The sequence below is a fragment of the Malaclemys terrapin genome, chromosome 9, assembly GCF_027887155.1.
Source record: "Malaclemys terrapin pileata isolate rMalTer1 chromosome 9, rMalTer1.hap1, whole genome shotgun sequence".
NCBI classification, from domain to species: Eukaryota; Metazoa; Chordata; order Testudines; family Emydidae; genus Malaclemys; species Malaclemys terrapin.
This window is the reverse complement of record NC_071513.1, coordinates 57641712-57655481: the sequence shown is the minus strand read 5'-3', so window position 1 is coordinate 57655481 and position 13770 is coordinate 57641712. Positions and strand designations below refer to the sequence as shown.

Here is a 13770-nt window from a genome sequence, read left to right as displayed (position 1 = left end):
TATGGTGAACTCTATCAAAGGCCTTCTCCTGGCCCATTGAAATAAGCCCCACATCCAGATTACAAAGTTTGGTTAACAGTAAAAACATCATGAATTAAAATCAAATTATCCAAAGCACAGTGGCTAGGAATAAAATATATATTTGATCAGGGTTTGTCAAAGAGTCCAGACAGTCCTTGAGCAGGTTTCTACAGCCCTGGATAAAATCTTATCATCAGAGAAGAGAAGGGAAATAGGGCTCCAGTTCCATAAGTCACAAAGATCCCCTTTTTTTGTGCAGCAGAGTGATCGCTGTCCTGTGGCGACAGAGGGGCATCTCCTCCTCCCGGATACACTCCAGCACCACTAGAAAAAAGTCAAGACTGATAAGATGCCAAAAACACCCATCCAAAAAATTTAGATGGCACCCATCGATACTTGGGGCCTTACCTGTCGAGAGCTGCTGGCCTGTAACAGAGAGCTCTTGCAGTGACAGCAGGGTGTCCAGCCCTGCAGTTCCTCACCAGTCAGCAGGAGTAACCCCTGGGGCAGCTCCTCCAATCGCCAGCACATCCCAGGCCTCAGGTAAGTACAGAGCTCTGTAGAAAGAAACAGCTGCTTTCTGGATCTTTCCAGGGTCAGCCATCAGATGACCACCCAGCAGCTGTAGGCAAAAAGATCTGCTGATGATCCGCAGACTTTCTCCAAACCAAAAAAGAATCTTGTGGGAGGATCATCATCATGCAGCTGAGTAAAATGGGCCCGAACGAAGGCTCATTGCACCTTCTCTTCCAACAAGTATCTCAGGAGCCAGTACTTCTCAGTTAAGGTTTGGTGAATCTGCACTGGGTTACTCCCCTCAAGGTTGCCATGAAAAGGCTCTAGATGTCTCATTCCAGGGCACTCACAGCCTGACGCAAGGACCATGTGGCAGGCAGCCTGGGTACGCTGCTAGCAGAACAGTTGGATCTGGACCTTGCCAACACCCCACTGCTGTCTCAGGGACTCAGACAGGGGCTTGTGCTCCTGGCAATGCTCCCAAAACCCAGTTAACACAATTCAAGTCCTGTAATAATATTGCATTAAAGTGCCAATGGGAAGCAGAGTCAGGAAGAGAGAGAAAGAGACGCACTGACAGAGACAGAATGATGATTGGCCAAGTAAGTGGGAGATGTAGAGGATGGAACAAACATTCATGGTACAAAAGTGATCCAGTCTAGCCCCTGAGATGAAGTTGGGAGTAGCTTTCGGCCAAGAGTCCTAACATCTCTTGACATCCCAACCCCCTCCCCACTATGCTGGGGTCCCACATTCTTACCAGGGGCCGCTGAGCCAGCAGTACATGGGCAGGAACCCCTCAAATGACCAGGGTCTCCACACAGGAAACATTTAATATTTTCAGAGGTAGCAAACACGGTATAATCTGCCCCATCTATGTGGTGCTTTAACATCAGGTTCAAGGGCTGTTCAGGGTTATTTAGAACCATACAAAGTGGGCGCTGAAATGACATAACATGGCTCCCACTTGGGTTTTTGCAGCCCAACAGAATCATCCTGACAGCAGAAACTATCTTCCCATAATGGGAGAGATCAGACACTAGGGTCACTGAGAAGGAAGGTGGGGGAGCATTGGAAAAACTACTTTAGTAGCAGGAGTAAACAAGGGAAAATCTGGAACAAAAGACTCCTTGACCCAGAGTCCTTCCTGTCCCAAATTATTCACAAACCACTCCTGGGCCAGGAAGATTACTATAGATTTACTCACTTGAGTGGCAGATTTTATATTAGCACGGCCAACAACCTCACCTAAACTCAGCAACACTTCCTCCAGGGTGCAGGAGACAGCAGGCACACACCGACTCCCATGCTTGTGAGTCAAACCATTAAACTTATCTGAAGTGAGAACCCACACACACACATCGCCAACGAAAAAGGGGGTGGGTACAACACCCCTAAAGCAAAGGAATTGCAAATAACACAACAAAAACAAACCCAGCCTATCAGAAACCCAACTAGTGCACACAGCACACACCAAAACACAGCCTCACTCCCAGAAACTTCCACAAGAGAGAGTAGCATTAGGGATAATCATGTTTCCCTAGTTATTCTAACAGAGTTCCTCGTTCAGTATTAGATTAAAGCAACTCCTTCTGTGATACTTCACCATTGTCACATGATGGGGGAACGGCAATGCAAGCTTCCAAATGCTCAGTCCTATTCTTGAGGGAGCCCCTTTAGCAATGAGTTCATAGTTCAAGTCTCCGTGCCTTTTCGATCCTTGGCCTCTCTTCAGAGTCTGCCAGCAAGAGTACCAACTGCGACAGCAGTTTTTGTGATGTTAACGTTCATCCAGTAGGAACTAAACTGAGACCAACTCCTCTCAGATACAGTGGTACAAAGTAAGGGCTTGACCCAGCCAACCCTTACTATTAGGCATAGCCTTACTGACTACAAAAGTCACCTGAAATTAGATCTTGTGGCCACTGAAGCAATACTAACTTTTTAGTTTGCGTTACGTTCACCCAAAGAGGACAAGAGCCAACTGTAGCCATCTGGCTTACAGTGACAGGGCTACTTACTATATTTGATCTTGTCATTAAATCGTATCTCCCAGCAACGCTAGCCTTCTTGATGCACTCCAGATTGCATACTAATACCTGATATTTTGATAGAATTTTATATAACCAAACCACTGTGCAGACATTAATTAAGCCTCACAACACCCTCCTGAGCAAGATAAAAATGTAAAGAGCTTTATGTGCTGTAAAACAGCCTTAATTTTAAATGGGGGGCAGGGTGCTGAAATACATTGCCATCTGCAGGATGTGGTTCTGGGTCTCCCAAGCCAATGAGGCCCAGGAGACCAGAAAATGATGCACACAAGTCAGCAATCTCAAGAGAAGAAGCAAAAGAGAACCTCATGATTTTTTAATTTCTTTTCACTTTCTGTTTGATGTGGCTTGGCCACATACCTCATAGGACACCCTGAATACTCTCTGGCTCTGGGAAATTATGTGCAAGGCATTCTCAGATGTCATTTGCCCAATTTGGTTACAGATATGGCAGGCTAGAGAGGGTAGAGGGAATTTAAAATCTATATCTATATCTCTCCTGCCCTTAGAGGGGGCCAAGGAAATATTTTTAGTCTTAGCTGAGAGCAACAAAGAGCCCTAATCCGTCTCTGCCCCAGACAGCTCTGCTAACATAAAGACAAAGTTATGTTTGTTCATACACAAAGAGCAACCAGTACATCAACCATGGACACCAGACAGTTCATTTCACAATTTTCCCAAAATAAAACCTCACACTGAGTTTAGTGGGCACCACAGCATCTATGGGAAGCTGGGTTAGCAACTGTTGTAAAGCTGTTGAAGCTATGAAGAGCTCCCAGCAGCTAAGTTATCCTATCTAATACATACCTACCACAACTACAAAAATCCTGAAGAAATGTATACAGAGGTCTTTCCTGAACACAAAGATAAACTCCTCTCCAAAAAAATCACATATACTGGAATAGTCAGATGAGTTTAATCTCCCAAGAAACACAAAGAGCTTATCTACATAGGGACACTAAGGAAAATTAATATGAATTAACTAAAGGTATACATTTAAGGTGGATTAGTTAAACTGCATTAGATTCCCTGTATGGACACGCTCACTCAAAATTAAAGTGGTCTTATTTAGTTTAAGTCTGAATGAGAGTGTCCACACAGAGCTCTAATGCAGTTTAACTAATCCACTTTACATTTACATCTTTAGTTAATTCAGATTTACTTTCCTGCATGTCCTCATGTAGACCAGCCCTAAGAAGTGGGTGAAGACAATGCTATTAGAGACAGATCTAATTAGAAAATGGAAATTAATGCACCTTCCCCATACTCTGAAAGATTAAAACAACTGTCAGAGACAACTTTAAGGGAGAAAGTAGCTTCATATGGTGGAAGAGGGAAAATACCCTAACATTTAGCATTAGATGGATGCCATCCATGAAGGTGCAATATATCATGTCTTTCATATCTAGTGTTACCACTAAAGATTTCCAGTAGTTTATGGCCCTGATCCCAAGAGTTGATCTGTACTGGGAATCCACCTGCACCTGTTTAATTTTAAATGGCCTTAGTGCAGACATAACAATCTACCCATGCACATTAGATTGCAGGATCAGGGCCTATACATCTCTACCCCGATATAATGCTGTCCTCAGGAGCCAAAAAATCTTACCGCGTTATAGGTGAAGCCACGTTATATCGAACTTGCTTTGATCCACCGGAGTGCGCAGCCCCGCCCCCCTGGAGCGCTGCTTTACCGTGTTATATCCAAATTCATGTTATATAGGACTGTGTTATATCAGGGTAGAGGTGTATTTGTAACTAACGTACACTGATCTCATCTCATGAGTCTTTCTTGTATCAATTTTAAAAAACAAAACAGTTGTTAAAAAATTAAAACAATAGATATGTGTGTTGGTGCCCCTTTGTCATGAGGCTGGGAATGACGACTGCTGTACTGAGTGCAACAATTTACTCATTCCACTGTATTTTTATACTCTTCTTTTAAATGAAGGATTTTAAAAAGACTAACTCACTCCCCTCACTTAATAGATATTACAGCATTGCACAGATGAATTCGACTTTTTGTAAGATGTCTTTCTAAATCAGGTGAAACATTTTGGATCAGACAAAAACTGCAGCAGGCAACCAAACATATATTTGATGCCTTGCCCAGCTGGAGCAAAGTGTCAAGATCAGAAGGCAGCAGCACGGGACAGGAGCTTTTTGCCCAGTCTCCATTTGTTTTGACTATGCAGTTCACTTGACAGAAGAGGGCAAATACTCCTGCTTTATCCCACAGATATAGAATAATGCATATTAAAAATGGGAGTATGCTGTGTTATTGAAAATATGAATCAACAGTAGTGTATTTAGCCCACCCAAACATACAAAGCTATGTTACCATAGTCCCTTTGCCTCCTATAGATTAGGGTTACCATTCGTCCGGATTTACCCGGACATGTCCTCCTTTTGTGTGCTAAAAATAGCGTCCGGGGGGGAATTTGTAAAGCACTCACAATGTCCGGGATTAGCAGAGCGAGCGGCTGGGAGGGCTGCAGGGAAGTCCCGGGCTGGACTCAGGAGCAGCTGTAGAGGAGCCGGATCCGCCCTGCATTCTGAGCCGGCAGCTCCCTTGCAGCCCAGTCCAGCAGCACTGTGCAGGGCCAGACCGGGTTTTGTTGTGCAGGGCCAGACCGGGTTTTGTTGTGCAGGGCCAGACCCGGTTTTGTTGTGCTGGGGAGCTCAGCCACGTGTCCGGCTCGGCTGCACAGAGCCCAACACCCTGTTCTGAGCAGCAGGGTAAGGGGGGCAGGAGAAGGGGCAGGGAGGTTCTGGAGGGGGCAGTCAAGAAACGGGGGGGGCTTTTTGGGGGGAGTGGAGAAAGTTTTGGGCAGTCAGGGTACAGGTAGGGGGTAGGGTCCTGGGGGGCAGTTGGGAGGGGGTCTTAGGAGGGGGCAGTTAGGGGACAAGGAACAGGGAATCTTAGGTAGGGGGTGGGGTTCTGGAGGGCAGTTAGGAGCAGGGGTCCCAGGAGGGGGCAGTCAGGGGACAAGGAGCAGGGGGGGGGTGTTTGGGAGTTCTGGGGGGGGCTGTCAGGTGGCAGGGGTGGGGAGATGGATCGGAGCAGTCAGGGGACAGGGAGCAGAGGGGTTTAGATGGGTTGGGAGTTCTGGGGAGGGGGTGGGGAGTGGTTGGATGGGGCGTGGGAGTCCCAGGGGTCTGTCTGGGGGTGGGGGTGTGGAGGATAAGGGTTGGGGCAGTCAGGGGACAAGAGGCAGGGAGGCTTAGATAGGCAGTGGAGTCCTGGGGGGCAGTTAGGGGCAGGGGTCCCAGGAGGGGGCAGTCAGGGGACAAGGAGCAGGGGGGGAGTGTTTGGGAGTTCTGGGGGGGCCTGTCAGGTGGCAGGGGTGGGGAGATGGATCGGAGCAGTCAGGGGACAGGGAGCAGAGGGGTTTAGATGGGTTGGGAGTTCTGGGGAGGGAGTGGGGAGTGGTTGGATGGGGCGTGGGAGTCCCAGGGGTCTGTCTGGGGGTGGGGGTGTGGATAAGGGTTGGGGCAGTCAGGGGACAAGAGGCAGGGAGGCTTAGATAGGGAGTGGAGTCCTGGGGGGCAGCTAGGGGCAGGGGTCCCAGGAGGGGGCAGTCAGGGGACAAGGAACGGGGGGAGGGTTGGGGGTTCTGGGGGGGCGGGAAGTGGGAGGGGCAGGGGCGGGGCTAGGGCGGGGCTCCTCCCGTCCTCTTTTTTTCTTGCTGAAATATGGTAACCCTACTATAGATCCATCAGAATCCCAACCAATGACGTTACAGATTCAGTGAAATCCCAGAAATTACTTTACACAGACCTCATGATGCTGAAACCTACCGGATTTCAGCGGATCACTCTCAAGTAGACCCAGTGGAAGCTTAGTATCACTAACTGCATCCAGTGACCACTATCAATTGATCCAGTGGACTCACAGTGATCCCTCCTGACAGAGAACCAGTGGACTTAAAGGCTATGCCCATCCACTGATTCTATATATTTACCAGTGAGCACTAACCCTCAGAAATTGAGCCACCAAACTAATACCTATTAATCTTGAATCTGGAGCTCGGGGTTGCACTTATCAGACAGAAAAACCTTCCCTGGAGATTTAATTGTGCGTGGGATGGTGGGGTGTGGTTTTAGTTTCCTGTGCACATTATTTCAAGGCTGGGTGGTGTAAATATATATTTTTCATGCTCTTGTCCACTGTCATGAAGTGTATTAGGAATTATGGCGGTGCAATTTCCCAGGTAAAGGCTGCACAAAGCACTCAAAGCCCAGGATTAGATCTCTCTTGTGTATGAATAACACAATGTCTCCTCCCCAGATATGGAGCCCTCATTCTGAACACAAAGAAGCTTGCTGAAAATGTTCAAGTAAACTGCTAATTCATGGATGAGTGTTTATAGTTCACAAGAAGAAAACTGGGAAGAACAGTGGAGATGGGATATGGGCAAAAGGTGCAGCAGGGCCTGGAGACAGGCTGAGGTCCTGGAGCAGAGGAAACGATTGGAGCTGCTCTGTTTAAAAAACTTTACACTGTGAGCAGACAATGTTCTAACTGATGCTCCAGCTTCTCAAAGCTGGCCAACACCCTCAGGGCAGCTGCTGCTTGGAGTGAAAAGCTTAGAGCAGCAGTCACAGGAACTTGGCATGTTGGCTAAGGCTTTCTCCATGGGATGTGCAAAATTTTGGCTCCACATCCCCCCTTTCTGGTTACCCTCCCATTCTAGCCCCTCACACCTAGGTGCCCAGCTCCAGCATTTACTCTTTTTGTTTACCTGGAGCGTCTGCAGGCATGGAGCCCCTCTGCTCCCATTGGCTGGGAACGGCAAACCACAGCCATTGGGAGCTGAGGGGCTCCATGCCTGTGAACGCTCCAGGTAAACAAAACGTCCTGACCCACCAGCGGCTTACCCTGACGGGCTGGGAGCCAAAGTTTTTCAACCCCTGAAATATAGGGTCGGCTTATGAAAGGGTCATACAATTTTTACTATTTTTACTTATCCATCTTGGGGGAGGGGGGGAGGTCGGCTTATAAATGAACGGGCTAATAACGAGTATATATGGTACTTCCATTTCAAATGGCAGTAAAGCAAAGTGCGCTTGGAACTTTTAGAGCACTGTAGTAGGGTCCACATGGGGCTGTAGATTTGCATTCTGGCTGGCCGTGCTCTAAAGTCCCATTGAGACAAGCCTTAAGCCAGCTACATTTTTGTGGTATGGTGTCTGCATTCAAGTATGGCTTACCTGGACAATAAGCTTATTTTCTTTATTGGGTAGAATCCTGTAGGTATAAACACAATTCCGGAACCTGGAACAGATTGGAGGAGAGGCTGTTAGAAAATATCTACAGGGGAATCTTATCATAGCATCATTCTATAACAACAGAAATTGAATGGAGGACCCTGACATAGACTGATGACTTAATAAGAACATAAGAATGGTCATACTGGGTCAGCCCAATGGTCCATCTAGCCCAGTATCCTGTCTTCTGACAGCGGCCAGTGCCAGAAGTTTAAGAGGGAATAGACAGAACAGGGCAATAATCAAGAGATCCATGCCGTCATCCACTCCCAGCTTCTGGCAGCCAGAGGTTTAGGGACACCCAACGTATGGGGTTGCGTCCTTGACCATCTGGCTAATAACCGTTGATAGACCTATCTCTCCATTAACTTATCTAATTCTTTTTTGAACCCAGTTATAGTTTTGGCCTTCATAACATTCCCTGACATAACAACCCTGAATTCCACAGGTTGACTGCATTGTGTGAAGAAATACTTCCTTTTGTTCATTTTAAACCTTATGCCTATTAATTTCATTGGGTGACCCCTAGTTGTGTGTGTTATGTGAAGATGTAAATAACACTTCCTTATTAGCTTTCTCTACACTATTCAAGATTTTATAGACGTCTATCAAATCCCCATCGGTCGTCTCTTTTCTAAACTGAACAGTCTCTGTCTTTTTTATCTCTCGTTATATGGAAGCTGTTCCATACTCCTACATATTTTTGTTGCCCTTCTCTGTACCTTTTCCAATTCTAATATATCTTTTTTCAGATGGGGAGACCAGAACTTCATGCAGTATTCGAGGTGTCGGCATACCATGATTTATGTAGTTGCATTATGATCTTTTCTGTTTTATTATCTATCCCTTTCCTGATGGTTCCTAACATTCTGTTAGCTTTTTTGACTGCCGCTGCATGTTGAGCAGTTGTTTTCAGAGAAATATCCACGATGACTCCAAGATCTCTTTCCTGAGAGGTAATAGATAATTTAGACCCCATCATTTTATATGTATTGTTAGGATTATGTTTTCCAATGTGCATTACTTTGCACAAGGGTTTCAAATATCTGTTCATTTCCTGAGGACATATTAATTAACAAAATCCTACAGTGCTTAAGCTTGGGGGCACTTCATCATGTTGTAGATGTCACATCAGAAAGTGATGATGGACTCATCTTCAAAGTAAGTTGTTCAACTCCTCTGCTGGCCAGAAAAAAGAAAACAGCACCTAGTTCTGGCTGCCAGAAGAGTGGGCATGCCAGAAAGGAATGAAAAGGCAGAAATCCCAGACACTAGGCCAACTTCAGAGTTGCAGGAGTAAATCAAAGGGTTGGTCTACACACAAATTTGTACCAAGGTAACTAAATAACTAATTTAAATTGAATTACAATAGGATATTTTTATTCTGAAGTAAGTGTCCATACAAAGACCTGCACTGAAATAACAATGGGTGTGAATTGAAACCAACTTAGTGATTTTAGTGCAAGTAGAACAGCCAGAAAGCACACTTTCTCCTACCACCTCCCCAGGGTGGACAGTAAATCAAATTAGACTTGTTTTGACTTTGTCCCACTCTGTAGCCTAAACTCATTTGCACCAGACATCGATGAAAACAGAACTGGACCCCTGTCTAAAGGGGGTGCTTGGTCTTTGTCCAACGAGGGACACATCAACAACTTGTCAAGAACTGGAAGTCCAACCTGATGGCAAAACCATGCAGAATGTGCAGCCTTCCTCAACGGCTGCTGAATTTTGCTGAGCTTACATAATGCCTGGGGGGGCACGATGGAGGAATACATGCTTATTTACTTTCCAGTGGTTACAGGTGTGATCCAACAGCTCTCAGCACCTGTCCAGCACTAAGTTAAAACACACTCCACAAACTGGCTCTGTGCCAATAAAGGACACAAATTTCAACCCCATTTACCTCCAAAAACTAATCTCAATCCCGTTTTATCATCCCCAGGGCAAAACAGATAAGACTTGCAGCCCATCCCCAGAGGGTCAGGAAAGGTGGTCAGTGGTCAGCATTCCCGAGGAGGAGGGTTGGTTGATGCATACCAACATACTTGTCTCCTTTGTGATTTGGTTTATATGTTTATTCAAACTAGGCTTTTCTGAATCACATCAAGAGCGAGCGAGAGATTTCTTAGGGGTTATACAGCCTTGCATTTGGAGTCAGACAGAGCATAAAACCAAGTTACTCACACATTGGGGTGAGATTTTCAATGCTGACTACAGGATTTAGCCACACCTCCCTCTGAACTTGGGTTCTTTTAAGCAAGATGCACAAGAATAGAGCTGGAATGCCCTTCGGAGCCCAGTGCCGCCCCACAACAGGTCTGAGGGCTCATTGTGAAGTGATTTGAGGTGTTCACACTCCTACCTACATCTCTTCAGTGCTCCCAGACCCAGCCGGGGCAGTTCTTCAGCTGATGTCAGCTGTCAGAGCTCCTTTAATGTCAATGGAGCGATGACAGTTGACACCAGTTGGGGATCTCCCCCTAGGAGTGGGATTTGGTTTTGTTTTTATCTGTCAATGCAGAACTCTTCCACCACTTCCTCCTGCAGATATGCAAAAAGGGGCTGAGATGAGAACAGCGCTGCTTATGTAGCTGATGAGAGAAAATTTGTGTGTGTGGAGATTATGAAACTGATAAACAAACCAGCTCAATGACTATCAGGCCATCAAAGCACATTGGGTGCACAATCAGATGGCAGGCACCCGCTGTCAGAGGTTGTTGAGACAGGGTGTTATAGTAGTATTAGAAATATTTAACCAGAGGAACATCTACAGGGGAAGCTAACAAAGGGCTATAAGGTGACATATGAATGGTATGAGCAAAAGTGGCTCTCCCTGTGGGAATCCTCCTTAGCAATCTCATGACTCAGCCATGCACAAATGGGGAATGCCATGAATCAAACAGTTGGCTAACAACCTCCATTTATCTGCCTTGCTTTGTTGTTATAACTTCATTGCTCTTAAGCTTTTAGCTCTTAAGCACCATGACTGCTCCACAGTTGGTCCTAGATACTTTCACTTTTCACCTAAAAAGATTCTCTTTGAGACGTTTCTTAAGAATGTTTTTAGAAAGCCACAAGCATTTCTGATCTTGGACATATTGATGGCATATGCAGCACCCATCAAAGCAATTTCCTGAGGCTAAATGTGTCCCAACATGCTTCCTCATCTGTCTCCTAGCTCCCTCCCCTGCACCAGCTCCTGAAGGCAAAAGAGGGAAAGGGGAATGGGTACATATTTCCTCTCCTCTTCCAGTGTGGCTAAGGCCTTGCTGCAAATCAGAACTGCTCTTTACTGTGTATATTATGGTAGCAACTATAAGGCCCAAGCACAATCAGGACCCTGCTCTGTTAAGCACTGTACAGATACAGTACTGTACAGTACAGTACAATGAGACAGGCAACCCCCCTAGGAATTCAGCTGATTCCATTGTGGACAGCTCACATGTGGTACCCTTAGATACTGGAGAGATATTGGAGGGGATCACAACTCTGCTCCCCTTCTCTTGGACCATCACTGAGCTGATCATCCACTGATAACACAGAAAACAAATAACCAGCTCTCACCGAGCACTTTTCATCCAGAGAGCTCTAAGTCACAAAGGAAGGCAGCATCATTATGCCCATTTTACAGATGGGGGAACTGAGGTACTGAGCTGGAAGTGACTTGCCCAAGGTCACGTAGCAAAGTGCTACTCCTCTACCCAGGAGTAGAACCCAGGGATTTTGGAAGGGACTTCCAAACTCATGTAGGAGTATTACCTCCCTGGTAACAGGATGCCTCCAAATCCTGTCTGGATGGGCATTTGTCTTAGACAACATTTGGGTTCCATTCAGGAGGTGTCCCTTTCTCTTGATAGAAGATAAATGCCACAGCTCTATTAATGTCTACAGTCCTGCTATCTCAGCTATTCCTATGCCTTTAAAAGGTGAATTCACAGGACACCACCCAATGGACGTAATGTTTATGGGAGGTGCAAAATGCTCCAAAACAATCCCTCTCCAACCTTAATTTATTACATGTTGTGGGCTATTAAGGCCTTGTCTGACTCTACAGATATTTACAGAAGTACCCATGGCTGTACTGAAGCAGTGGGAAGTATTTCTATACATGTTTAGTGGAGACAAGGCTCAACAAAGATCTTCAGTTATTCACAAGGTGGAGGGGACATCTTCCTACCAAGGACTTTTCAGCATTTAGAATATGTTGCATGGCTTAGTCTCCAATACGAGGCCAAAGGAGGTGGCAGCATGAAACGTCTTTAATTGGAGACATGTCCTAGAAAGAGTGGAATTTTCTTTTGTCAGAAGGATCGAGTCCTCTTCATCCACTGTGTTCTAATTGGTTTCAGCACCAAAATGAGCTTATGTAAGTGCCAGTGCCTTCAGGTGTATGAAGGGAAGCCCCTCCCCTCTCAAAACATCCGCTCTTTATCACACCCAACACCCCGGCCTTTTCCAGTTTCATTGCCCAGTAGATGAGGGCAATACTGGTCCATCCAGGTCTTGGTGCCTTTGTGTTTGGGACAAACTCTCTAAGAGGTGTTAAATCCTGCAAGGGAGCTTCTTTTTGGGTTTGCCTGGAAGAAATCCTTATCGTCACTAAATGGCCTCACAGTGCTACATTTGTAGAGTTCCGATGCACAAACTTTCAACCTAGTGATTTTGCAGATATTCATTAGAACTGCTTTCAACTGGTACATGATCTAGAGCTACTGTGTCTGGTCTTTAAAATAGTGATTTTCCTAGAAGGGTCTTAAAGGAAAGCCATGTTTTTTTAATAAAGACACACAAGGAAAATACAGTCTCCCCCCCCCCCCCCAAGCTTCCCTCCCCGTCTAATTGTTTATGTTTTTCAGCTTCTTGAACAAAAGCACATCAAGACAGAAGGTCCCAGTGGAGGGATAATGCTGCTTCAGACACAGCTTGCTGTTAAACCCTTTTTGAGTTCGTGAGCTAGGCAATCATTTCCAGTTGAGTTCCTTGAGGTCAGTAGTCATTTCTAGTTAATAAACGGGCAAACCAAGCGTTCCAGTGACATGGAAAGAAGGAGAATCACTTTGGTCCTTGCCTTTCATGGGGCAATCAGGTCATAAGGATCAGACTACAGAACGGAAGATGAAAGTGTCTGGAGGAGGGGCATTCACTGTGTATTTGCTATTTGTACAATTTGTCTAAGTTCTATTGTGCTGCTGTTGGAGCAATAAAAGAAGGGAAGGCATTATTACTTACACACACACACACCCTCAGTCTGTCATTATTCAAATCATTATTTTCCTGCAACATCTCTCCAGGAAAATCTATTTGGCTCAACAGGATAAAAAATTATTCAAGTCCCCATTCTAATTTCAACAGAGCTGCTAGATGAACACTAGCTCTGGCTGGAGAATGACAGGTCTGCTTGGTGACAACTTTTGAAGTGCTGAAGTTTGTTTTCGCTCCATATTAGAACCTTTTTGAATGTTTTTGCAAAGCAGAATTGTGTCGAAATGTTTGGTTTTGTATCTAAAAGGTTAGGGTTTTTATTTGGTTCTCTTTTTCTCTTGGCTCAGAAGAGACCAGAGGGCCCTGAAGCTCAGAAGTCTTCCTGTTGAAAACTTAATCAAAATTGATACGACTCCACAAAACTTCTCAGCTTCAACCAATCATCATATTTTGATGAAAACATATTTAGCTGAAAATGTTCTGAGCAGCTCCAGTAAACATGAGAAGCACTTTACCCTTAACACTGAGACACTGGGATGGTTTGTTGTTGCCACCTGAGCTGGGAGATCTATTCCCAGTGAACAATTTATTCAGCATGTTTAGTCCCTATTCTCTTCGTGGATTATTCACCAAATTGTCCTGGTAATCGACACATGGGTCACGTAACACATTTTGGCCTATAATTTGCTTATGACCTGTCCAC

The 13770-nt window shown here is 45.4% G+C and overlaps 1 protein-coding gene across 4 annotated transcripts in view; it reads right to left on the bottom strand.

Annotated features, from left to right (window-relative positions):
• Positions 1-13770, bottom strand: part of INPP5D (inositol polyphosphate-5-phosphatase D) — an 80254-nt gene that overhangs the window by 64254 nt on the left and 2230 nt on the right. For all 4 annotated transcript variants that reach the window (XM_054040781.1, XM_054040782.1, XM_054040783.1 and 1 more), the window contains exon 2: positions 7806-7869. In XM_054040781.1, coding sequence (XP_053896756.1) covers positions 7806-7869 — 64 coding nt within the window. The remainder of the gene's footprint in view (positions 1-7805; positions 7870-13770) is intronic.